The sequence below is a fragment of the Mirounga angustirostris genome, unplaced genomic scaffold (assembly GCF_029215605.1).
Source record: "Mirounga angustirostris isolate CCGP_5_RB_7025 unplaced genomic scaffold, mMirAng1.0.hap1 SCAF_1, whole genome shotgun sequence".
Classification (NCBI taxonomy): Eukaryota; Metazoa; Chordata; class Mammalia; order Carnivora; family Phocidae; genus Mirounga; species Mirounga angustirostris.
The window spans coordinates 125,103,191-125,127,024 of NW_026991709.1; the positions used below are offsets into that span (position 1 = coordinate 125,103,191).

The window sequence follows — 23,834 nt, forward strand, 5'->3', positions numbered from 1 at the left end:
GAAATCAGTTATTTTCTTATCTCACTACACTTGTTGTAGACATCTCAAAATATTTTCATGCACCACTGCTTTAAAAGCATAGTCGGCGACAGACCTGCCACTTGGGTTTTGTTATTTAATGAGTTAATAAAGAAGTATATATAATACCATATCACAAATTTGTTTTTTCTTAGCTTTTGATAACAGAACGTCAAAATAATTAGTTTTCCTTTTAACACTACATATTTTATTTTATGCATTTAGTCATTATTTTGAGGGGTCCATAGGTTTCACCACTCTGCCACAGAAGTGCCTGGCACACAAAAGGTTAAGAACGCTAAGTGTCAGGGCATCTGGGTGGCTCAGTCGTTAAGCGTCTGCCTTCGGCTCAGGTCATGATCCCAGGGTCCTGGGATCGAGCCCCGCATCGGGCTCCCTGCTCCGCGGGAAGCCTGCTTCTCCCTCTCCCACTCCCCCTGCTTGTATTCCCTCGCTCACTGTGCCTCTTTCTGTCAAATTAAAAAAAAAAGAAGAAGAAGAAGAAGAACTCTTAAGTGTCTAAGGCCACCAGCTCCCAGTGATCTGGAAAGCAACAGGGGAGGCAGGGGGAGGGTGGAGGGATCTTGGCCAGTGAAAGGAAGAGAGGCAGTTCTCCCACTTCTATCCTGGCCCTAGGGGATATGATATGCAGCATTTCCCATTCTGCTTTGGCATATTTCTAAGGAACATGTATTAACGCTGAAAAATTTCAGATCTCTGGAAGACAGTTTGAAAAATATGGATTTAGGAAATGACTTAGCCTAAGAAGATTGGAATTGCCTCGTGTTGTTTAAAAATGTTTTCATATTAAGACTTTTTGGAGCAAAATAAAAATATCAGGTGATGCCTTCTTAGTCTACAAATGGTAGCTCATGCAGGAGGTAGCAGGCTGAATGTACCAGCCGTCTAGAAACGTTCCTATCCTTTGCTCATGGTCCAGGATTTGTTAATATGAATAGGTTAGGATTCCATGCTGGGCTGAGGGCCTGTCAGCCAGGAGGGAGATCACTGGGGAAACCACTGGGTTCCTGCCCAGCCACCGCTCTGTTGGGTTATCGCGTGACTTGCACATATGGAGTATATGCTCCTGCTGGGAGCAGGCCGTATACTCCACCATGGTTGAAGAAACTAATTGGGGGGCGCCTGGAGGGCTCAGTTGGTTAAGCATCGGACTCTTGATTTCTGCTCAGGTCATGATCTCAGGATGGTGGGATCGAGCCCTGTGTTGGGCTCTACGCTCAGCAGGGAGAATGCTTAGGATTCTCTCTCCCTCTCCCTCTGCCCCTCCCTCTCGCTCTCTCTCAAATAAATAAATAAATCTTTTTTAAAAATAAATTCATTAATTGAAAAACAAAGAAATTAATTGGTAGAAAACACTTCTTGTCTTGTTTGTGGCATGGAATTTGAGGCTGAGGACCCATGCGTTCTAGATTGCAGAAAGATTCAGGGACTGGTGAGCTATTTTAGTTCATGCTATCCATCAGGGGCAAGGCAAATCCAAGAGATGGCCTACCGAAAGGCCCTCCTTGCTTCCCCAAGCCAGTGCCATGGGAACTAGGACAGCTCTGGGAACTGACAACTAGCTCAGCTGCACTAGATGCCTCCAAAGGAGTGGTTGTTCCATGAAAGCACTGGGCAAACGTGTCAAATGGTCTTAGCTGATCTGTGTTCCATAGCTGAAGAAATGAGCGGGTTTATGTAATGGGTCTGGCTTTTCTTTCTCTATTTTTCCCAGTCATGCTTGCAGAGATATTGGAGGATTTGCCAAGCAGTGTTAGGGCATGAGTCCCATAGTCACACACTTCCCTATCATTGGTCTGTAATGCTCTCTTAAAATGTTCTGTACACAGTCCTCCCCACCACCTTAGTGCCAAGCATTCCTGCAGCCCCTCCGTACAAGATACTTAGCCAAGAAACTCTGCCTGGCTGATTACCATGGACTTGGCTGCCAGGGCCCTCAGGAATCCTGGAAACTGCTCCCCTCGCAGGCAGCCCAAGACCACGCTCTGCTGAGGAAGAGCAGGAGGCTCGCAATGTGCCCAGCTCCTGGCAAAGCCCTTACCCACTTTATCTTGCAGTGCGGAACTGCTCCACTCACAAGCAATTACGCAGACAGAGCTCGGTCACTCGTTCTCTAAAGAGGACCACCACTGTTACTCCCGAGTGTGAGTGCAGAGTGGAAACTATGAGACTCTGGCATGCATGTGCTCTATGTGCTGTGATGTTTTCTGAATATAAACTTGAATTTTTTAGGCGTTGCTACGCGTCAGGGAGCCTTTTTTGGTAAGAGCTTTATGAAGATATAATTCACATACCATATAATTCACCCATTTAAAGTGTATATTTCAATAGATTTGGGTGGTGTTACATTCAGAGTCGGGCAACTATCACACAGCCTATTGTGGAACATTTTCCGAACCCTCCAGAAGAAACCCCTTACCCTTTAGTCTTCCCCCCCAAACCCTCCCTCTCCCTGCCCCTAGCAACCACCAATCTACTGTCTGTCTGCAGATTTGCCCATCCTAGCCGCTTCATATAAATGGAATCATACATATGTGGTCTTTCGTGACTGGCTTCTGTCATATAGCAGAAGGTTCTCAAGGTCGTTTGGTGTTGGGGCAGCAGTACCTCATCCCTTTTTACTACCAAAACATATTCCATTGTCTGGATACACCACGTTTTGTTGATGGGCTCATGGGTTGACGGACATTTAGGTTGTTTCTCCTTGTGGCTACCAGGAGTAACGCTGCTATGAACATTCACGTGCCCTCTTTGTCTGGACATGTGTTTTCATTGAGCTCGGGCATACACCTAAGTTTGGTCCTGCTGGGTAAACGGTCAGCTCTAAGTTTAACTTTTTGAGGAACTGTCCAGTTGTTTTCCAGAGTGGCTGCACCATTTTACATTGCCATCAGCAACGTATAAGGGTTCCAATTTCTCTGAGTAAGGAAAGGGTTCAGGTATAGGCAGGGAGAGATAGGGGGGCCTTGACTAGGCTCTGAAAGAGTGAATAAGAGATAAGGGAATAGACCAGACCACCTGGCCTTGGATGTTAGGGAGTATTTTTCTTTGGCAGCTACAGTGTAATCACAGAAAATGACCAAATCTCAAAGTCAGTCAGTCATTAAGGGGTTATCAATAGTCCTTGCTCAGACCAAGATGGCACAAGAATCTCAAGGCCACAAGCTCCCTGGTCTAGTTTTCAATAAAGACTGGCTTAAAAACCCTCAGTGGCAAGCCATTCGGAACCCCTCTCACTCTAGAGAGCTTTCTCTTTCCTTTCTGTTCTCAGCTTCACTTAATGAACTTTCGCTTCACTTCACCCTTTTGCATCTGCGAGATTCATTCTTCGACTCGGTGAGACAAGAACACCGCAAGCCTGCAATAACTTCACATCCTTATTGACATTTGTTATTGTCTATCTTTTGTATTATGGTGGCTGTGAAGTAGTAGCTCACATGGTTTTGAGTTGCATTTTCCTGAAGACAGTGATGTAGAGCATCTTTTCATGTGCTTTTGGCCATTTGTACATCTTCTTTAGAGAAATGTCTGTTCAGATCCTTCACCCACTTTAAAATTGGATTATTTGCCTTTTTATTATTGAACAGCTTGAGGTTCTAATGACTATTCAACTGCGTTTTAAAACTTAGCCCTGGGGCGCCTGGGTGGCTCAGTCATTGGCGTCTGCCTTCGGCTCAGGTCATGATCCCAGGGTCCTGGGATCGAGCCCCACATCGGGCTCCCTGCTCAGCGGGAAGCCTGCTTCTCCCTCTGCCGCTCCCCCTGCTTGTGTTCCTGCTCTCGCTATCTCTCTGTCAAATAAATAAATAAAATCTTTAAAAAAATAAAAAATAAAATAAAAATAAAACTTAGCCCTAATAGGAATTGGTTAGACTCCTACAATTTTGCATCTCTCCCCAGAAAACAGAACACAATTCTGGGAAAATTTCAGTCCCTAAAGTTGTGGTTCTTCATATTTTTTTGGCTCACAGATATCCTTGAGAATCTGATGGACACCCTCCAACAGAAAAACAGACATATGCAAATTTATCTATGTTGCATTTAATATCAGGGAGTCCCTGGACCTTCCACCATTCAAGCATTGCCTTGATAAGGCTCTTTCTTTTCTTAGGAAGAATATCTACTTACTTCTGATTGTACTGTCCAATCATTTGAACCTGGCCTTAACGGGCAACATAAAATGCCCAAATTCTCGGTTCCCACAGAGGAAAAAAGAGTGAACTGGTCGTCAGATTACTGAAATCACACTGTGGAGAAATAGCTTTTAAAGAAGATTGCTTTGAAGGCCTGCAGTCCATCATTTCTCTAAATCTTCCCCTGTGGTCAGGTCACATCTGGGACCACCTTAGAACTGATTGCTCTTTCAGCCTTTGCCATCAGCCCACACTGAGGCACGCTGTAAGGAAGCCCTACAGATTCTCTTATTCTTATCAGTTACAAGAGGGCTGTAGGACCTCTCCTAATGCTCAGACACCCAGCCAAATGCTCATATACACACTCAGAGAAGATGTGCTTCTCTTGAACCCATGGTCTGTTTTGATCTTGTGGGCACCATCAACCTTTTAAGTAATGTTTCCTTCTCTGCTTTTGCCCTTAAGCAGCTCAGAGGTACCGTTGCTGCCTGCCCCTAGCAACTGAACTAGATGTTAGTTTGTGGATGGACGATTACGGCCTTCATTTTCCCTTTGCTCTGATTCCACTCTTGGTTTCTTTTTAATACATTTTGTATCCTATCTCAAACTATCTCTAGAACAAGTCAACAAATCTCTTCCTAACCTTGCCTTTCTGCCCTTGACTGCCATTCATGACAACTGTTTGCTTATGTATGTTCTTAATGACAGAACTTATAGTTATTGTTCTCACACGTAACTTTTAGTTTCCAGACTCAGGGGTGTTTTGCAAACAGATTACCACCACCCATAGTTTACTAGGTGTCATGTGTCTGTGTCTGAGAGAGAAGGTAGAATTTTTTTAAGTTGAGTAGACATAATACTGTATTTTTGGGGTGCCTGGGGAGCTCAGTCAGTTAAGCGTCTGCCTTTGGCTCAGGTCATGATCCCGGGGTCCTGGGATCAAGCCCCACGTTGGGCTCCCTGCTCAGTGAGGAGCCTGCTTCTCCCTCTCTCTGTGCTCCCCACCCCCAACTCGTGCTCTCTCTCTCTCAAATAAAATCTTAAAAGAAACAGTGTATTTCTTTGTCTATTCAAAAAGATATTTTCATAGTGCTACTAGGCTAGGTACCATTCTATGTACTTTACAAATACTCATCTTCACAAAAACCCTCTGAGGAAGGTATGATTTTTATTTCCCGTTTTACAGATGAGAAAGCTGAGGTATGGAGCCCAAGGTCACACAGCCAGTAAGTGGTAGAGCTAGGATTAGGAACTGGGTTGCCTGCCTGCAGAGTCCACACTCTCTACCCCTACCTAGGCTCAGCTAAGGAGAGCCAGGGCTTTCGGGTCCTGGGCAAGCCACTTAAATCCTCCCTGTGGCTTTGGAACAGTGACACCCACTCCCTCCTAGGCTTATTGAGATCAAAGGAGGCTCCATGGAAAGGCAGCATCCCACTCACAGTGAGAACTCAACTTTGCCTCGTCAGCTAAAATCTGCATAGAAATCCAGACCAAACCTCACTGGGAATGCTGGCCAAGAGGAATGAGGCAACTCACCCAACACATCATCTGTAAACACTGAAAGTAGATGAGCACACCCTTACCTTTCCATCTCATGTGAGTATCCTGAGCACAGATTTTGTAAAATGTGTATTAAGAAACTAGCTCAAATTGAGTTTGACACATTTTAATATTTGGCATATCTTTTTGAAAAACAAAGTTGGGAGATTAAATTATAGTCGAACATTCTGACAAATTTAGACTGTTTACCTCAACTTTAACAACGTGGTGGAAGTTTAAGAAGTACATCATACCTCATGATTCCTTAAGTATCTCCAGCGACTAGAGTCTGTCCTTGTTCCTCCTAGTTGGCATGTGCCGTGGAAATTTAGGGTTGTACCCTACATATTTTAAGTGGAAGCTTGGGACAGTCTGAAACTCAGAAATCCCTGCATACCGATCCAGATGGGTACAATATTTTTAGAGTCTGCAAAGCCCTTTCAGAAATGTATTTTCGGGGTGCCTGGGTGGCTCAGTCACTGAGCGTCTGCCTTTGGCTCAGGTCATGGTCTCAGGATCCTGGGATCGAGTCCCACATTGGGCTCTCTGCTCAGCGGGAAGCCTGCTTCTCCTTCTCCCGCTCCCCCTGCTTGTGTTCCCTCTCTCACTGTGTCTCTCTCTGCCAAATAAATAAATAAAATCTTTAAAAAAAAAAAAAAAAAAGAAATATATTTTCAACAAATCCTCTCAACCCCATGAGGTATCATCCCCATTTTACAGGTAAGTGCAATGAAGCCCAGAATGGTAGCGATTTTTATGTACTGAGTAGTCATTTAGGATTTACTATGTGTGAGACAGCACTCTGGATGTAGACAGGACCTTGCCCCTGCTTTTAAGGAGTTTTTGGGAGAGACAGAAATTGGACAGCATGATGTGGTCAGTGCTTTGAAAGGGGCACACACAGGGTGTGCTAAGAAATGAGAAGCTCTCTTAATCTGGTCAGGGGCTGTGGGAAGGCTTTGCCGAGCAAGACAGTAGGGGCATGTGAAAGTATGGGAAGAGGAGGCTGACCCAAGGGACAGCACGTACATAGGCATGAAGGGAAAACGTGGTGCATCTGAGGAAGGATATTTATCCACTGGTTCAAACCATCTGAGCACTTGCCCAGGGCCAGGCTTGTGCTGGGTCATGAGGACCCCACCACCAACCAGACAGGCAACGTCCCTTGCCCTCAAGGAGCTTACGGGTAGAAACAGAAAATAAAAACATATAGAGCCCCTGGGTGGCTCAGTCAGTTAAGCGTCTGACTCTTGATCTCAGCTCAGGTCTCAATCTCAAGGTCGTGAGTTCAAGGCCCATGTTGGGGTCCACAGTGGCCATGGAGCCTACTTAAAACAAATCAAAATAAACAAACAAAAAACGTAAATCAAGTAGCAGAATGATTTCAGAGTGGGCAGTACTATAAAGGGAATAACTCAAGGCAGTGAGCTAGAGAACCTGGGAGAAGCCAGTCAGAGATCTCCTCAAGGGGAGACATTAGAGTATACACCTGATGGCAAGAAACCCCAATCATGGGTGAGGTGAGAGAGGGAGTCCAGGCAAAAAGCAAGGACAAGGACCCTAACAGGTTGAAGCTGGCTGCACCAGAAGCAGAAAGGAGGCCAGTGTGGCTCAAGCACCGTGGACGAAGGACGACGCAGGGGGCGATGCAGGCAGGCCCTGTTACCCAAGGCTCTGTAGGCTCTGGTAAGCAATTCGGAGTTCTTCTGAGTGTAGCAAGAAGCCTCTGAAGGGTTTCAAGAGAGGTGGCGGTGCCTCTGTTTCACTTCCTGGCATCATGAGTGGAAGGGATGCCAGGTAGGAGGCTACTGGCAGCATCTAGGTGAGAGATGGCTTAGTCTAGACAGGGTGGGGGCACTGGAGGAGAAATGGCTGCATCTGAGACAGATTTTGGAAGCAGAACCGACACGACCTCCCGCTGGTTTGGACATGGAGCTGTGGGGTCTAGCTCCTCCACTGATCCATTTCCTGGGACCTTCATATGCTGGCGTCCTTCAGCGCCCCTGGCCCTGCGTTCTGCTCTTCTCTCCCTACACACTCGCCTTGGGAAACTTTACCAGGTGGATCTTATCGGCTCTCCATGGTTTCTACCACCTTCTACACACAGATCTTTGTCTCCCCTTTAAACGTCTCAGTAATGCAGAGGCCGAGCATTTCCATCTGACATTCCATAGGCACTCCACGCCTAAAACCAGCCCCTGTCCCCTCCCTCTACCTCTCTCTAATACTTGTGTTCGGAGCAAGAGAGGGCTTCCTGTCAAAGTTCTTTTGCCCCTGGACACGCTAGCAACCCAACTGGCTAGTAAACAGCAATGCCAGCGCATCGACCTGGATCTGGGTCAGTTGACTCTGAAATCCGTACTCCTACTACATACTTCTGTAGTTACTTTATCTTCAACTTGTATCATAAAATCTTTATTTTAATTAGTCTCTAGCTATTCACATTTAAGTCAAGAGAAAATATCACTTTATAATAAATATTAATGTAAGGGAAAAAAAAGGCTAGCAAAGTGGTTTATTCTTACAAGTTATTGCTGGGAAAAGTTCTTCAAACAAACCAGTGCAGTGAAAATGCCTTAGAGAAGTATCCGTTTTTCAGATTTCTTCACAACAGTGTTAGGATGTCTCATCTTGGCATTTTTTGCATCTTCGTGTTCTAAAGAGCCACCACTTCCAGGTGACAGGAACTCTTCAGGGTCTATTTTCATTTCCAAGTTTGTGATTTTTTTTTTCAAGAGGCTACTTTAGGGTCGTGAATTGTTTCACTGTCTTTTCACTCTCTCTTTTGAGTTCTTCAATATGGGCATCCAGGCGCTCTAGAATATGATGAGACCTCAGCTCCTCCTCTTCCAAAAATCTGGTAGCTATGGAACCAAGAGGAGATACCGGCAAGGGACACTGGAGGAGAAACAAATTTTGACATACGTAAGTTGAATAGTGTACTTCTCACATACATTTTCATGCTATTTTCTAACCAGAAATATTAAAAGGTGACTTTTAAAAAACTACTTTTTCTTCTGAAGAGAGATTTGTTTTTATCCTAATAATAAGACTAGTAAAGAAAAAAAAAAGAAACAAAGAAGCCGTTCTGGAAAAATTAACACGGACCTCCTCCTTTCTGACCCAAATTGTATAAATGTAAAGTGTCACATAAATATATTAGTTATGGGTCTGAAGAATGTCTGTCTAGACTTTGTATAAAGTATACATATAGCCTTTAATAGCCTTTAATACCCCAGAAGAGAGTATGCTTAATGTCTGTTACTGCAAATTCACTTTTAAAATCTGAATATGTTACTTTGATTTTAAAGCACAGCAAATCTACTGATAACATATTAGATCCCAAGTGAAATCAGCACTTTCTCTCCTCCAGAACCTCAGTCAATAATCCCTCATCTGGAACTCCTGGGGCCATGGTCTATCAGAATCCAGACCTCAGAAAGGTAATATAGGACATGTACCACACACAGTCCCTCCTCACATGCAGTAGTTATTTCTAGAGTCATCTCAAACACTGAGTTAGTGAATAAAGCATCACTGCTCCTTGGGGAAATACACACACACACACACACACACAAAATCATCCTAAAACGATTCATCCTGGTAGAGTCCATTTTCTTTATTTGATAAAAGAGAAAACGAGGTTCAGAAGTTGAAGTGACTTGCCTGAGGCCGTTCGGCTAATGGGTGCTAGAACTGGGATTCCAACCCTGTTCACCAGCCCCAGAGCCCACACTCCTGATGCTACACCACGCTGTCCCCACCTCCTCCCCTCTCTGGTCACCTCTGTGTGACAGCTGGACAGAAGGGCAGAGTGCCACCTCGGCCAACCTCAGCTGGGAATGTGCAAGTCTAGGGATTCAAATTTTTCACAGCTCTGCACACGACCACAAATGACTGTAGGAGTCCCTCAAGTATTCACAGAGGGTTACAAATAGTTTAGCGAGTAGGCAATTCACAAACACAGAATCCATGATTAATGAGGATCAACCATATTACCTTACTGGAGTCTGAGGTAATGTCTCATAATCAAACATATTGATATTTCTGAAGTAAAATGCTAAGTAAAATTAAATAAAATCTATACATATTATCACATCAGTTCAGGTCAGGTCAGGTTTTAGTGCCAAGGAAGTTTTGCTGCCAAATGTAGGAAGACAGTTTGCAGGACACTTTTGGATTTCAGAATTACATGTAAGTGAAGTGGAGACTTATTTTAAAAATGAAAAGAAAACCTTCCCACGGACTTGTTGGTACATTCAAAGGTCACAAATACTGAGCTTTCACAGCTGTGGGACCCCTAACTGGTGATGGCAATGAATGGCCAGAGGCGAGTGCTTCAAGTCTGCACGGCAGCTGCAGGAACATGGGCCAGTGCAGGGTCACCCTGCGTGGTACTGAATCCATGCTCTGGATGCGTCAGATACACTTCCTTCCTCTGCCTCCACCCATCCTCTTTCTCCCTTTCCCACAGTTCCTTCCTTCCTTCTTCACTGTCTAGACCTCAGGACTATCTTGGCATCCAGAGATATTCCTTGAACCAACCATTCTAATACAAAATTGACCCTCTCTGAAAAAGGCAGGAAAGGAATTTCCAGTTAGGGTTAAAAACAGGCATGGCTATTAACTTTCAGAACTAAGATGCATTTTGAAAAGTAATCATGGCTGAATGTGTCTTCACAAGCAAAATCCTAAGACAGAAAAACATGAGAATAATACAGAGTACTCAAGATAGAGAACTGGTAAGAAACAAACCAACACACCCCATCACCCACCTTTATCCTTCAAATAAAAAATAAAACCAAACTAAATAGACTTAATAAACTAGTAAGGTGAGAAAGCTTCCATACCGAAGACATAAACTCTTCTTGATCATTTATACTCTCAGAGACAGTGTCCGAAGAATTGGCTTCATTTATATCTAGCACTGAAGGCAAAGAGTTAGTTTTGCACAGAAAGTTAGAAGGCAGAGAGACGGAACTGCAAGGGGTGATCTGAGAACTCGGGGGGCTGAGGACCCTGGACATGGGCTCTATACTATCCAACGCTTGTCGTCTCAGAGAATGAAGACCTGTTTTGTCGTGCTCAGTCTTTATTCCATCATGTCTGTACGGGCCATGGGTTGGCCTGGATAGCAGATTAGAAAACAAAACAAATATAAATTGTAATGACTTTTCTCTTTTAACACAAAACTGTTACAGGAAGTTAAAGGACCTTAAAAATAAAGGAACAGGCTAACCAGTTAAGGCTGTAATTTATAAAATGAGCAGCCCACTCAGACCCCTTTTTCTATCCATTCAGGCCCCATACCCAATCCCCACTGCCAGGCCCCGGCCCTCACACCCGGACAGTATAGCCAGGAAGACGAGCTACCAGAGAAATGGAGTGTGTCTGGTGCTAGGACAGAGGGAAGTACTGTGCACATGAGATCTGGTGTCAAGGTGGTAGTGGAGGTGAGGTGTCAGCACGGGCTTCGGTGGGTAGGTAGGAAAACACATAAGCCATATAGTAAGAGCTGAAGCCAGGTGGGTTTTCATGGAATGCTGACTTCTTATGGTAACAGCTCATAATTAATTGACCAAAAATACAAAGGAAGCTTTCTTCATATAAAAAAGCCAATTTCTACTTCTTATGGTATCAGTGGGGGGTTCGAGAGGTGGGAGGCAGCATGGAAAGGCTCGGGGGAGGAAGGACATTGTTTACACATACATCCAGAGTGTGTGAAACTAAAACCTGAATAAAAGTGCTTTATAACCCCCACCACTTCGTAACCTCATAGTAGCTTTACTCGTATACACTGTACTTCAGAGTCAAACACAGGGCTGTTTGAGGAAGATTTAATTTCTGTAAGCCTGAAATTATTCTCAAAGAAATGAGAATTATAATGGTACACATTTTAAGTAAACTGTGAAGAAATTTTACTTGAATTCTGTATTCTTGAACTCAGGTGCTCTGCCGTGTATCGGTTTAAAGAGCCTGTCATGGTTTTTTTTGCACATCTGAGTAGAAATTTCCAGCTTAGATTTAGTATCCATCAAATCTTTCTGTAGTTGTTGATTTTCAGACACTAATTTATTTAATGCCTCAATATAATTCTCCTGGAGGTCTGCTAGTGAAATCTCTTTTGCCTAATAAAAAAGAATACTAGAGTTACTTAATTGGTATAAGAATACTTTTGATCTGTGATACCACTGGTGGGAAATTACATTTTTTTTTTTTTTTTTTTTAGTTGTAACTAGTTCATCTATGGCTTTACTTTGGAAAAAGTGACTATTTGTGGTTGGCCCCTCCCCTATGAGAAAACAAGTGTTGTTTCTTACAGTGAATGGGGGTGGAAAATGAGGAGCACGATGGGCTTCCCTGATGTGCCAAGGAAGATCTAAGGAGCCAGAGGAAGGCTGGAACTCAGATGGAGGAGAGCTACAAGAGAGAATCAGAAACAGAAAAAAGAAAGAGAATAGCATCCATGGGTTCTTCCAGAGTATCTATGGAAGAAAACTGAGAGACCTAGTTCAAAGAAAGACATTTGAACGGAAGGTTCTGAAAAGGAATTCCAGCTGGCAGGGACAACTTTTAAATAAGTACTCTCTGATCTTAAGGACTTTTCCATAACATTGGCACCTGTTCTGGTATGTGAAATCAATTTGAAATACATGTAAAACAGCATTCAGGTATAAGGTAGGAATTCCTACTCTGATCTGGTCTGGGTCCTGTGATCATGAATTTTACTTCTCAATTCTAGGTGCTTCCTGGTAATACTACCTGAAAAAACAGTAGTCTGGACCATTTTTTTTTTTCTAATGACAAAATATTTTGTTAGCATTCTGAAAAATTATGGTAATTTTCTTTGGAATTTAATATGATGTTTAGCTTCGTCTTTTCTGTAAAGAATTTTCTGAAAATAAGCTGGTCAAGGTGGTTTAACAAACAGAATTAAAACATACACTTTAAAACGTAGCCTTCAACTATTGGTGTGCTGGTAGTGACAATAAGTTACAAAATTTTTCAGTAAGTTGTCAATGCCAGTTAAAATCTCAAAAAAAAAAAATTGCAGGACATAGGAGTTAAATTACAAACTACTGTTGATTTTTTAAAGGTGGCAAATAATTTTATCAGAGCTACTGCTTTCATTATTAAGATAATTAGATAATTTCATTAAAATTGTTACTTAATCCAAAAACATTCATTTGTAAAAGTAATTCCACCTTCCTAGGTGGTAAAATGCAAAAAGGAACTTTCTAAAAATTATACTTAATACATACAACATGTTGGGGCACCTGGGTGGCGCAGATGGTTAAGCATCTGCCTTCAGCTCAGGTCATGATCCCAGGGTCCTGGGATCGAGCCCCGCATCGGGCTACTGACTCAGCGGGAAGCCTGCTTCTCGCCCCCGCTCTGCCTCTCGGCACCCCACCACCACCTCTCCCCCCGCTCATGCTCTCTCTCTGTATCTCAAATGAATAAAATCTTAAAAAAAAAAAATACATACAACATGTTCACACTGTGTGTAATTTCAAAACCAAAGGAAGTTTAAAATGCTTGATGGGATTTTGACCAGCCAGAGTCTGATATTTGATGTCATTAAATATATATTTTTAAAAAGACAGTGCTTTGCTTTTGCCAGGCATCTTTTAAAGTTTTCTCAAATTTATTATTTGATTAACAATTAAAGAAAAATTAATGTGAGAGGTAATATAAAAATTATGTGCCAAGCACACGCTGGGCTGTGTGAAAAAAGGACAGGATTATCACTGTTAGATGGGATTTCAGGAGAAATTAAGCTCAACAGAATCTCTGGTCATATTCTGGTTTAAGCACCCCTAGGAGTTCCCAACTCTTAAATATGAACAGATAATCACTGCATAAGATTCTCTCGATCAGGTATTGCCAGCCAAATCCTGAGCCTTTTGAAGATTCTGTGGTGTAAATCAGGTGGTTCTTGGCTTTCTCCATACTAGCTTCATATTGGCTTTATAGGGGCAAATAAAATTATCTTTCTTCCTTCCTTCCTTCCCCCGACTTCCCCCTTATAAAGGGTTTAGCTGCTTTCTCCTCTCCTCTTGTTCCCATCCCTTGTGGGTTTGCACTTAAAAAAATCCTGTCACTATATTTTTAGAGGGATTTGGGAAGGAGCAAGATTAGATGCATATTTTCACCTGCCACCTTAAATGACAACATAATAAATCCTTAGTATAGATAGCCACAGAGTAACCATCCCTCTAGAGGCTAACATTTAGTTTACTTCAAAATTTTGTACATTGCAAATAACACAAAATGACCATTTCAGCACATTTGCTCCTATAGGATGGGTTCTTTGGGAATGCAAACTGATTTGACCTTTCTGGAGAACTACTCTGCAATAATTATCAAAATCAGAAATGCACATGACCCAGAAGTTTATACGCTATATATATTTACAAGTTTAATGGATATTGCTAAATTGTCCTCTAGAAAGGCTATACCAATTCACTTTCTCATTAACAGAGCATAAGAGCCTGTTGCCCTATATCCTTGCCAATATTAGCTATATTCATTTTTAAAAATCATTGTCAAGCCAGTTAGCAAAAAAGTACTTACTTAGTTTTGATTATTAGGGATGCTGAACAGCTTTTCTTGTTCACTGGACTTTTGCATTACTTCTATGAATTATCTCTGTTCTTTGTCCATTTTTCTACTGGATTCCAGTCTTTTTATTATCTTTCCAGGAAATCCTTATATTAATATGTTAACTTTTGTCTATTTATAGATTGTTTCCCCCAGTCTATTAGTCTTTTTTATAGGGTATTTTGCCATCCACAAATTTTACATTTTTATTTCGTAAAATTGTTTATGTTGTAAAATTCTTTATGGTTTCATAAGGCTAAGAGAATCTTATTGTCCCAAAAGATTATAAAAATAGTCCCCGATACTGTATTCATTTAACGTTTTGCACTGTCTCCCTCCCCAGCCTCCAAAATCCATGACTGTGAATATAAAACTACTTAGTAGTGAATAGGGCTGCTGTGTAGCCTACGTCTCTGGTGGCACAGAGTCTCTGGAAATGCAGAAGGAAAAAACTTCTACAATCTTTGGGCATTACACCTAAAAAATGTACGTACTTTAATTTAAAATAGGTCAGAATAGATGGGTCATTTTGCAAATTATAAGAATTTTATAACAAAATAGCTAAAAGGCCATCCATACCATTTATGAACTCACTGTTAACTGACCATGTTCTCCCCGTTTCACCGGAGCTGGCACACCTCTTACCCCTCCAACTAGTTTACTCTCAATCTCTTAAAGGCAAGCATTCTATCTTACTCGTCCTTGCATACAGTACATTGCCTGTGAAAATACTTTGAACACAAAAGATTCTAGAATATTTGACTAAACGAATTATATCTTATAGAAATATAATTAAAACCAAATTATGTAAAAGATGATATACTTTGTAAGAAAAAGGTATTATGAACATAATAATTCTAACAATAATAATAGCACCTAACATTTATTGTGCACTTACTAAATGCCAGGCACTATGCTAAGCACTTTATATACATGCTCCCTACTAAGAACATAGACTGTACATGTATTTTGTCATATACATAATATAAAAAAATCTCCCAGTTGCTGAAGTGGAGAGTGATATTTTGCTCCCTGCCATCATTGTCTTGACTTCTTTTTATTTGAGCAAGTTTCTGCAGAAGGATCATTCCATAGTTTGATCTTAACTCTCTCTTTACAACATCAATATTTACAAAGTGGTTTCTTTAAAAGGCCTGGATAATAGAAAAACTTAAGTTTCTATTATGTACCTCGTGTAAACCCAATTCCAATTTCATCACCATTTCAGAGAGATGACGATTTTCTAACTTGAGTGACTCCATCTGATCCAAAATCTCCTGAGAAGGGAAAAGCAGAAAAAACAAATAAATGCACCTACAAAATTTTTCCATGTATAATTTTCCTTATCTTCATTCACATAAATATATATATTTAATTATATTAATATATTAATAAATATATAACATATTTATATATAAATACCTTTCTAAAAAGATTTTTTAGGGGTGCCTGGATGGCTCAGTCAGTTAAGGTCCTGGGATCGAGCCCTGAGTCAAGCTCCCTGCTCAGCAGGGAGTCTGCTTCTCCCTCTGTCCCTCCCTGCCACTCATGCACGTGCGTTCTTTCTCTCAAAGAAATAAAATCTTCAAAAAATAAAAAGTAAAAAGATTTTTTAAAAAAGGGTGTCAAGATGTATTAACACACATGAGTTTAAAATATTCTAAGAAGATGAATGAGTTCAGGGCTCCTGGGTGGCTCAGTCTGTTAAGCAGCTGACTCTTGATTTTGGCTAAGGTCACGATCTCAAGGTCCTGAGATGACTGTGCTCAGTGGGACGTCTGCTTGAGATTCTCTCCCTCTGCCCCTCTCCCTGTTCATGCTCTCTTCAAATAAATAAATAAATAAATCTTTAAAAAAAAAAAAAGAATGAGTTCCCTGATCAATCCCTCCCACTCTCCAGCGTTAGCCTCCTCTCATGTGGTTTCCACCTCCAACATCATATGGACTGCACTCCTTTCACAAGAGAATACAGACATACCTCAGAGATGTTGCGGGTTCAATCCCAGAGCACCGAAATAAAGCAAGTATCACAATAAAATGAGTCAAATACTTTGGTATCCCAGTGCATATAAAAGTTATGTTTACACTATACTGTAGTCTATTAAGTGTGCAATAGCATTACGTCTAAAAAAAGGCATGCACTTTAATTTAAAAATACTTTTTTGCTAAAAAATGCTAACCATCACCTGAGCTTTCAGTGAGCTGTAATTACTGATCACAGATTACCATACAAATATAATAATGAAAACGTTTGAAATATTGTGAGAATTACCAAAATGTGATACAGAGACATGAAGTGAGCAAATGCTGTTGGAAAAATGGTGCTGACTGACTTGCTCATCACAGGGTTGTCACAAACCTTCAATTTGTGAAAAATGTAACACCTGCAATGTGCAATAAAGCAAAGTGCAGTAAGACCAGGTGTGCCTGTAACTTACTCTCCCTCCTCATTCTCCTCAGCTGTATGCTCCACCATTCCTACTTGAAAAAGACTCCTGCCTTCTTTGGTTTCCTGCTTCCTTTGTGAAAACTATCTAGTTTTCTTCCTTACTGCTACTTTTTTTTAGCTCTATTCCAACACCCTTTTACCCTAAATAAGTAGTTTCCTAAGTGTGGTTCAATCTCTGTCTTCATCTCTATGCTTTCTCACCACATTTTCTAAGTCTCTCAGGGTGTTTCAAATGCCCACTCCATGCAGAGATGCCCACAGCCAGATGTCTCACCCGATTTTAATCTTGAACTCCAGGTCTTCTGTGGAATTGACTATTAGATATTTCCATACAAATGTCCAGCCTTAATCTCAAACCAGTGTCTGCTCCACCAGCTTCCCTATTTTGTGTTACTTTCTTTCTTTTTTTTTTTTTTTTTAAGATTTTATTTATTTATTTGACAGAGAAAGACACAGCGAGAGAGGGAACACAAACGGGGAGTGGGAGAGGGAGAAGCGGACTCCCTGCCGAGCAGGGAGCCCGATGCGGGACTCGATCCAGGGACTCCAGGATCATGACCTGAGCCGAAGGCAGTCGCTTAACCAACTGAGCCACCCAGGCGCCCTATTTTGTGTTACTTTCAAACAAATTCCGTATCTGCCCTAACCTGCTCCCTATCTTTTTCTCTATTTCACTAAAGGGCATCACTCTCTACTCAGTTGCCCACATTGCAATCCTGAGTGACATCTTCCCCTAACTCTGTCTAACTCGCCCTCCCTGTCCAATCAAATGCAAAGCCCAGTCGATTTTACCAGCCACATCTCAGAATTCCTGCATTTCCCTCTACCTCCCCTGCCCACTGCTCAGGCCACCATCTTACTGCTGTAAGAGTATCTGAGTGGTCTCTCTGCCTCCTTGCTCATTCTCCATATCACCACCATAGAGACCCTTGATGCCTGCTTACAGCCATTCCCTACTGGCCTCAAGAGAACACTAAGCCCTTCCCACCCCGGCAGGGTCCCAGGAGCCAGTCCCTGCTTCTCAGTTCCACCCTTTGCTGCACTCACCCCGTGAGGACTCTAGTCTGTCCCAGCGAACACATCACACTCCCACCGTGCACGACAGACACGCCTCTCTACTCTGTACTCACTCTCACCTCCCCACCAATCCTCACAGAATGCTTGTGAACCAGCACACCTCAGCCCACCGCAGGAGTCTAATAAAAATCTGCTGAATTAAAGACTTTGGAAATTATATCTGTACTGAATCCCATGTTCAAAAACACTTCAGATGAAGAGTTTTTGTTCAAGCTTCACCTTATGTTCTACGGCTTTTTCTTCTGCCTTTTGTATCTCTGCCTTGAGTCGCTTTTCCATGTCAGAGGACGAGCTTTTGGTGGAAGCAATAGTGATGTCTCGCTGGTGTAACTCCCGAGTTAGCTGTGAGATTTCCATCTTCATTCCTTCTAATGCAGAACTGTAACTTTGTTCAGCCTGTAAAATCTGTTCTTTCAACTACAAAGAAACAGAAAGGAAAGCGTAAAGAACAAAGAGAAAGCATGTAGACAGATAAATATGTTTAATAGTTAAAAATAATAACGCAATTTTTACCTTACCCCAAGACATGAATTTTTTCCTTGATTAAGTTCTATAGAAAATTAGCAATTTACCAAGTTGTATGTCTACATGGAAGGTCAGATGGTTAACCCCACAATAATTTATTAATCTCAAAACAGGGAGAGATGGGTTAATTGAATGCTGAGAACCTGTGTCAAAGTCCATGTACACATTATTTAGAGGACAGCAACTGTGACCTTCATTCTTTCTTTTTTAGTTGCAAAGCTAACAATTTTGAGTATATGGCTTCCTTGTCCACAGAAGACAAGAGAAAGGTAAGAGGAAGAAAGAAGCCAGAGTACTCTCAAGTAATAAAAATTATGAGTCAACAAACACAGCAGCCAGGGCCCATTAATGTAGAGTAGAGACAAACAGCTCCACATACCTCAACAGCCAATGAGGATATTAACTAGACCAAGGCACAGAATACATATCCATGACCACCTTCAGTCAATAAGAAAATACTAAATGCTAGTTCATAGAATATCTTTTTGAAAGCAAAAGAGTGTAAATCTTTTAGAACGTTTAAAATAAAGCTTAGAGTTCAAAGAGGATAGGCTTCAATTCCCTTGAAAACATTTATATGGCATCCCTGAGGATGACAAAGACTTTCCCTAAGCACATTCCGGGTGCATGTCTACTCCTGAATATCAAGTGGCTCCTTGGCCCACATTTTTCTCTCATTAAATATAACTCCTATGACCTCCCAACCCACAGCTCAGTCCATATATATATACAACTTGGCGACTGCACGTAGGAAGATTTTTACCTTCTTAATCTCTGCCCTGTACTCATTGTTATGTACTTCCATCTTCTTCAATTCTTCATATTTTTCCATTAGTTCTTGGCTCAGTTGTTTACATGTTGCACTCACAGACTCCAGGCTGTATATATGACAAAAATATGATCACATACTTCAAACAAAAACCCTGAAGCACACAGATTCAATTATCTAACTTATCTTTTGGTGTCCAAGAATTATCTTAAACATCACCTCCCACCCCAAATTAAAACTCATCTCCAATTTCCTCATCACCAGAGGCAACTAAATCCAATTCCAACTTTTGGGGATACTTTTGATTTCTGTGTTTACCTATAATCTTTCCCTCTGCTTAAAAAATTTAACTGGTTATAAAATTCTAAAGATTACAGTAACTTCACTACTTTTCTCTCTCAAATTGTGTTAAGAGTTACCATCATAATTTTAATCTTCACCATACTTAATTACAATTCCACCCTACACAGCTTTCACCTTGTCACCCTTACTTAAGAATCAATCCCTCATCAGATATGAGAACCTCAGGAAACCATAACTCTTTTTTTTAAAGATTTTATTTATTTATTTGAGAGAGAGCGAGAGGGAATGCATGAGCATGAGCAGGGGAAGGGGGAAAGGGAGAGGGAAAAGCAGGCTCCCTGAGCAGGGAGCCCCAAGTGGGGCTCCATCCCAGGAACCTGGGATCATGACCTGAGCCGAAGGTAGACGCTTAACCGACTGAGCCACCCAGGCACCCCAAACCATAACTCTCTTATCTCACCACTCATTTCTGTTAATAAAATTATTTTGCTCCTTTCTCAGGGAATATTTTGTCAAACTAAACAACACAAACTGTCTAAAATGGGTTCCTTTTTCTATTTGCCTTTTGATAGAAAAAATATTTTTAAAGACATTGTTTATTACTGAACACTGGTGTATGTTTCCATTTATTTCAATTTTACCTATTTCTAAATATCCTAGAATGCTCTTTTATTTGGTACTTAGTATGTCAGTACAGTGTGTCAAACACTGAGGCAGAGAGAGAAGAAGAATTATAGATACTCCTGTCCTAGCTACAGATGGAAAAATTGGGGCTTAAAGAGGCTAAGGATCTAAGGTCACACTGCAAGTCAGAAAGAAGAAGTAGTAGGTCTTTAAAGCCTGAAGGGAGCACAGTAAAACATACCTATGTGTCAGATACTAAAAAGTCAATCAATGGAAAATCTATGATAGAAAATGTAAATTTTAGTTCCAATGTCAAAAAGAATAATAAGCTTTGCGGAGCTTGGGTGCCTCAGTCAGTTAATCAAGACTCTTGATTTTGGCTCAGGTCATTATCTCAGGGTTGTGAGATCAAGCCCCACATCAGGCTCCACACTGAGCATGAACCCTGCTTAAGATTCTCTCTCTCCCTCTCCCTCTGCTCCTCCCTGTTGACACTCATGCTCTCTTGCTCTCTCTCTGAAGGAAGGAAGGAAGGAAGGAAGGAGGGAAGGAAAGGAGGGAGGGAAGAAAGAAGGACGAGCTTTATTTTATTCAGTTTGAAGTGTATACATCTTGGGGCACCTGGATGGTTCAGTTGGTCAAGCATCTACCTTCATCTCAGGTCATGACCCCAAGGTCCTGGGATCAAGCCAGGCGTCAGGCTCCCTGCAGAGTGGGGAGTCTGCTTCTCCTTCTCCCTCTGCCTCTCTCCCCAACTTGTGCTCTCTCTCACTCACTCTTTCTCTCTCCCTCTCTCAAATAAACAAAATCTTTAAAAATAAATTTAAAAAATGTACACATCCACCTCAATAATGATAACGAAGAATATCTTAAGTATTCCAAGGTGCAAAACAAATAAAGCAAAAAACTGTATGTGCATGGTATTTAGTATGTAAAAAAAAATACCTGGTGGTTTCCAAAAACAGAAATAAAAAGTAAAAAATGTATTACTTAAAGATAAACTTAAAAGGGTAAAATAGCAATATTTTTATTCTTTGTTTGCCTAAAGGCTAATAGTTCATATATTTTAAAATCTTTTACATACAGAAAATGTTAGTGTACAAATGACATTTCATGTTTAAAACAAAATATCAACCTCTTCCCAGTCACAAAGTTTAGAAGTATGACAAACAAAAGTTCCCAAGTATGATGATGAAGCAAGTGAACTGGGTATGCTCTAGCACAGATCAGGATTTCACTAGCACCCACGGAAATAATCAGCAGTGCTTCGGGACAGAAGAAAGGAGCGCCATGTGCCCAGTGTGCCCTCGCTGAGAGCAGCCCCAGCCTAACTGAAGACGTTCTACACAGGCAAAATGTAAAATTAAAATTAGTACAGTCAGTACAGACAACTCTTTTGAAGAACTTGATTTTGAAGGACAGCAGAGAAATATGGAAATAACTTGACAGGGATATAGGATTCAAGGAGGGTTTTAATCTTTTCCCAATATGGGAAATATTAAAGCCTACTTTATACCAGTGGGAATGATTCAGCAGAAAGGAAGAACTTGAACAAACAAAAAGTAAAAAAAAAAAGAAAAGAAAAGAAAGGAAGAACCTGATGATGTAAAAAGAAAATAAAAAACTGTGCAAACAGGGCACAAGTGAAGTCTTAGGGGAACAGACATGTCATCCATCAACTCCTGCATTCTAAACAGACTATAGGCACAGACGCACACAGAATGGGAGATTTGGGGGTAGAAAAATTAGGAAGCTCTCCTTTCACTGCTTTTGTTTTCCCAGTGAAATAAGAAGTTAGGCTACCTGTGGATGCTAGAGAAAAAACCTTATTTTTCCACTAAGACTATTTTTTTTTAAAGATTTTATTTATTTATTTGAGAGACAGCGAGCACAAGAAGGGAGAGGAGCAGAGGGAGAGGGAGCCCCCGCTGAGCGTAGAGCCAGATGCAGGGTTCCATCTCATGACCCTGAGATCATGACCTGAGCCGAACTCAAGAGTCGGTTGCTTAACCAACTGAACCATGCAGGCGCCCCCTTCACTATGATTATTACGTTAGTTTACTTTATCAATATGACGATCAAAAATCATTTTTAACAACTTGAACACTCTTGAAATGTGTATGTAATTATCTACCTGCCTTCCAAACGAGTCACCTCTGCCTGCAGAAGTTCTTCACTACTGTGGGTGAAATCCAGCTGGGATAGCATGTTGCCTAAGTCCTCCTGCTCTTGCGAGGTGTACCTCCTTCCTGCCTGTGACTCCTCCAGTGACCTAAAGACAGAGGAGAACTGTTAAAGGCCTCCGATCTTTGTAAATAAAACAATGCATAATCAGTTTGTATCGCCCAATTGTTTTTGGTAATGAAACGCTTTGGAACTCTTCAGCTTGTCTCCTGCTTCATGAAAAGAACACTTGGGAGAGTAAAGAGGCATGAGATGATGCTTCTCAAAAAAGTCAGCAGCAGTTTACTCCTTTCTCAACTGGGATTTGGCCTGTTTTTCAAGGGAAAAAGACAAAACAACAAAACTTTTGTTTCCACTTGATACCTTGAGCCAAAGAAACTGAAAAGTTACAGGAAAGTTCTGCCAAGAATAGAAATGTGTATCAGACTTAAATCAAGCAAAAGGAGCATAGCTCCTTCTATTACTTTCCACTACAAGCCTCACGAAAATAATTCATATTTAGAAATATAATGAGTTTTAGGATTTTTTTTTAAATGAGCTATCTCAATAGCTGGCTTATTAATGATGTTGATGATAAGCAGCTACTTATCATGACCTATTCTACCAAGAAAGGGAGGCCTTCCAGGAAACATGGACTACAATTCCTTTCACATTTGGAGTTTCACCAACAATACAGATTGACCAAGTGGTTTCTACTTTCTAAACATTACAGTCTTTTGGTTAGGGACCCAAACTGGATGCAGAAAAAAAACTAACCACACAAAATCTTCTAACACTATAAAAATTTAACTCAGAAATTAAAAGAAAACCCATAATGTGATCAAACACAAAATTATGAATACATAATATTAACACTGGTGCTCAATGGCAAACCACCAAGTGGATATAATTAATACTTAAGATTAAATAAAAAAAAAATAATAATGAGACTAAATATACCTTAGGGCCTCTATTGTGTGTTGAGTGTCAGTTGGCTTTAACTTTGCTTGTAGCTTCTCCTTTTGCATTCTTTCCTCATGCATGAAATTTTCTTGAGACTGAAGAGCTGCTTTCAATTCTCTCTTTTCTTCCTGGAGAATCTGCAAAATACTCAGAAAAAAAGTCAGATGTTATCACAATTTTTCTATTTCATAAGAAAAGGAAGCCAGGGAGTCAGACTATAATAGGTACAATATTAATAAGGCTATCACATGTCTGATCCATTAGCTACAGAGTAGGGAAGAAACCACGGATTCTTGAACATAGTTCAAGGTTAATTTTTTTTAAGTTCTTATTTAAATTCTAGTTAGTTAACAAATGGTGTTGGGAAAACTGGACAGCCACATGCAGAAGCATGAAACTGACTACTTTCTTATACCATCTATGAAAATAAACACAAAATGGATGAAAGACCTAAATGTGAGACAGGAATCCATCAAAATCCTAGAGGAGAACACAGGCAGCGACCTCTTCAACCTTGGCTGCAGCAACTTCTTGCTAGACATGTTTCCAAAGGAAAGAGAAACAAAAGCAAATATGAACTATTGGGACTTTTAGCTTTTGCAAAGCTTTTGCACAGCAAAGGAAACAGTGAACAAAACCAAAAGAC

At 41.0% G+C, this 23,834-nt stretch overlaps 1 protein-coding gene across 14 annotated transcripts in view; it reads right to left on the bottom strand.

Moving 5' to 3' along the window:
* Positions 1 to 8,197: 8,197 nt before the first annotated feature.
* The window catches only part of CEP63 (centrosomal protein 63), a 57,495-nt gene continuing 41,858 nt past the window's right edge, over positions 8,198 to 23,834 (bottom strand). For 9 of the 14 annotated variants that reach the window (XM_064587462.1, XM_064587456.1, XM_064587454.1 and 6 more), the window contains 8 exons: positions 23,186 to 23,325; positions 22,197 to 22,334; positions 19,130 to 19,244; positions 18,061 to 18,258; positions 15,506 to 15,592; positions 11,634 to 11,839; positions 10,562 to 10,838; positions 8,198 to 8,609 (listed from right to left, as the gene is read on the bottom strand). In XM_064587462.1, coding sequence (XP_064443532.1) covers positions 8,451 to 8,609; positions 10,562 to 10,838; positions 11,634 to 11,839; positions 15,506 to 15,592; positions 18,061 to 18,258; positions 19,130 to 19,244; positions 22,197 to 22,334; positions 23,186 to 23,325 — 1,320 coding nt within the window. In that variant the 3' untranslated portion in view covers positions 8,198 to 8,450. Of the gene's footprint in view, positions 8,610 to 10,561; positions 10,839 to 11,633; positions 11,840 to 11,953; positions 12,132 to 15,505; positions 15,593 to 18,060; positions 18,259 to 19,129; positions 19,245 to 22,196; positions 22,335 to 23,185; positions 23,326 to 23,834 lie in introns of those variants that run through there. The other 5 variants (XM_064587470.1, XM_045903742.3, XR_010410424.1 and 2 more) reach the window with 4 other exon arrangements.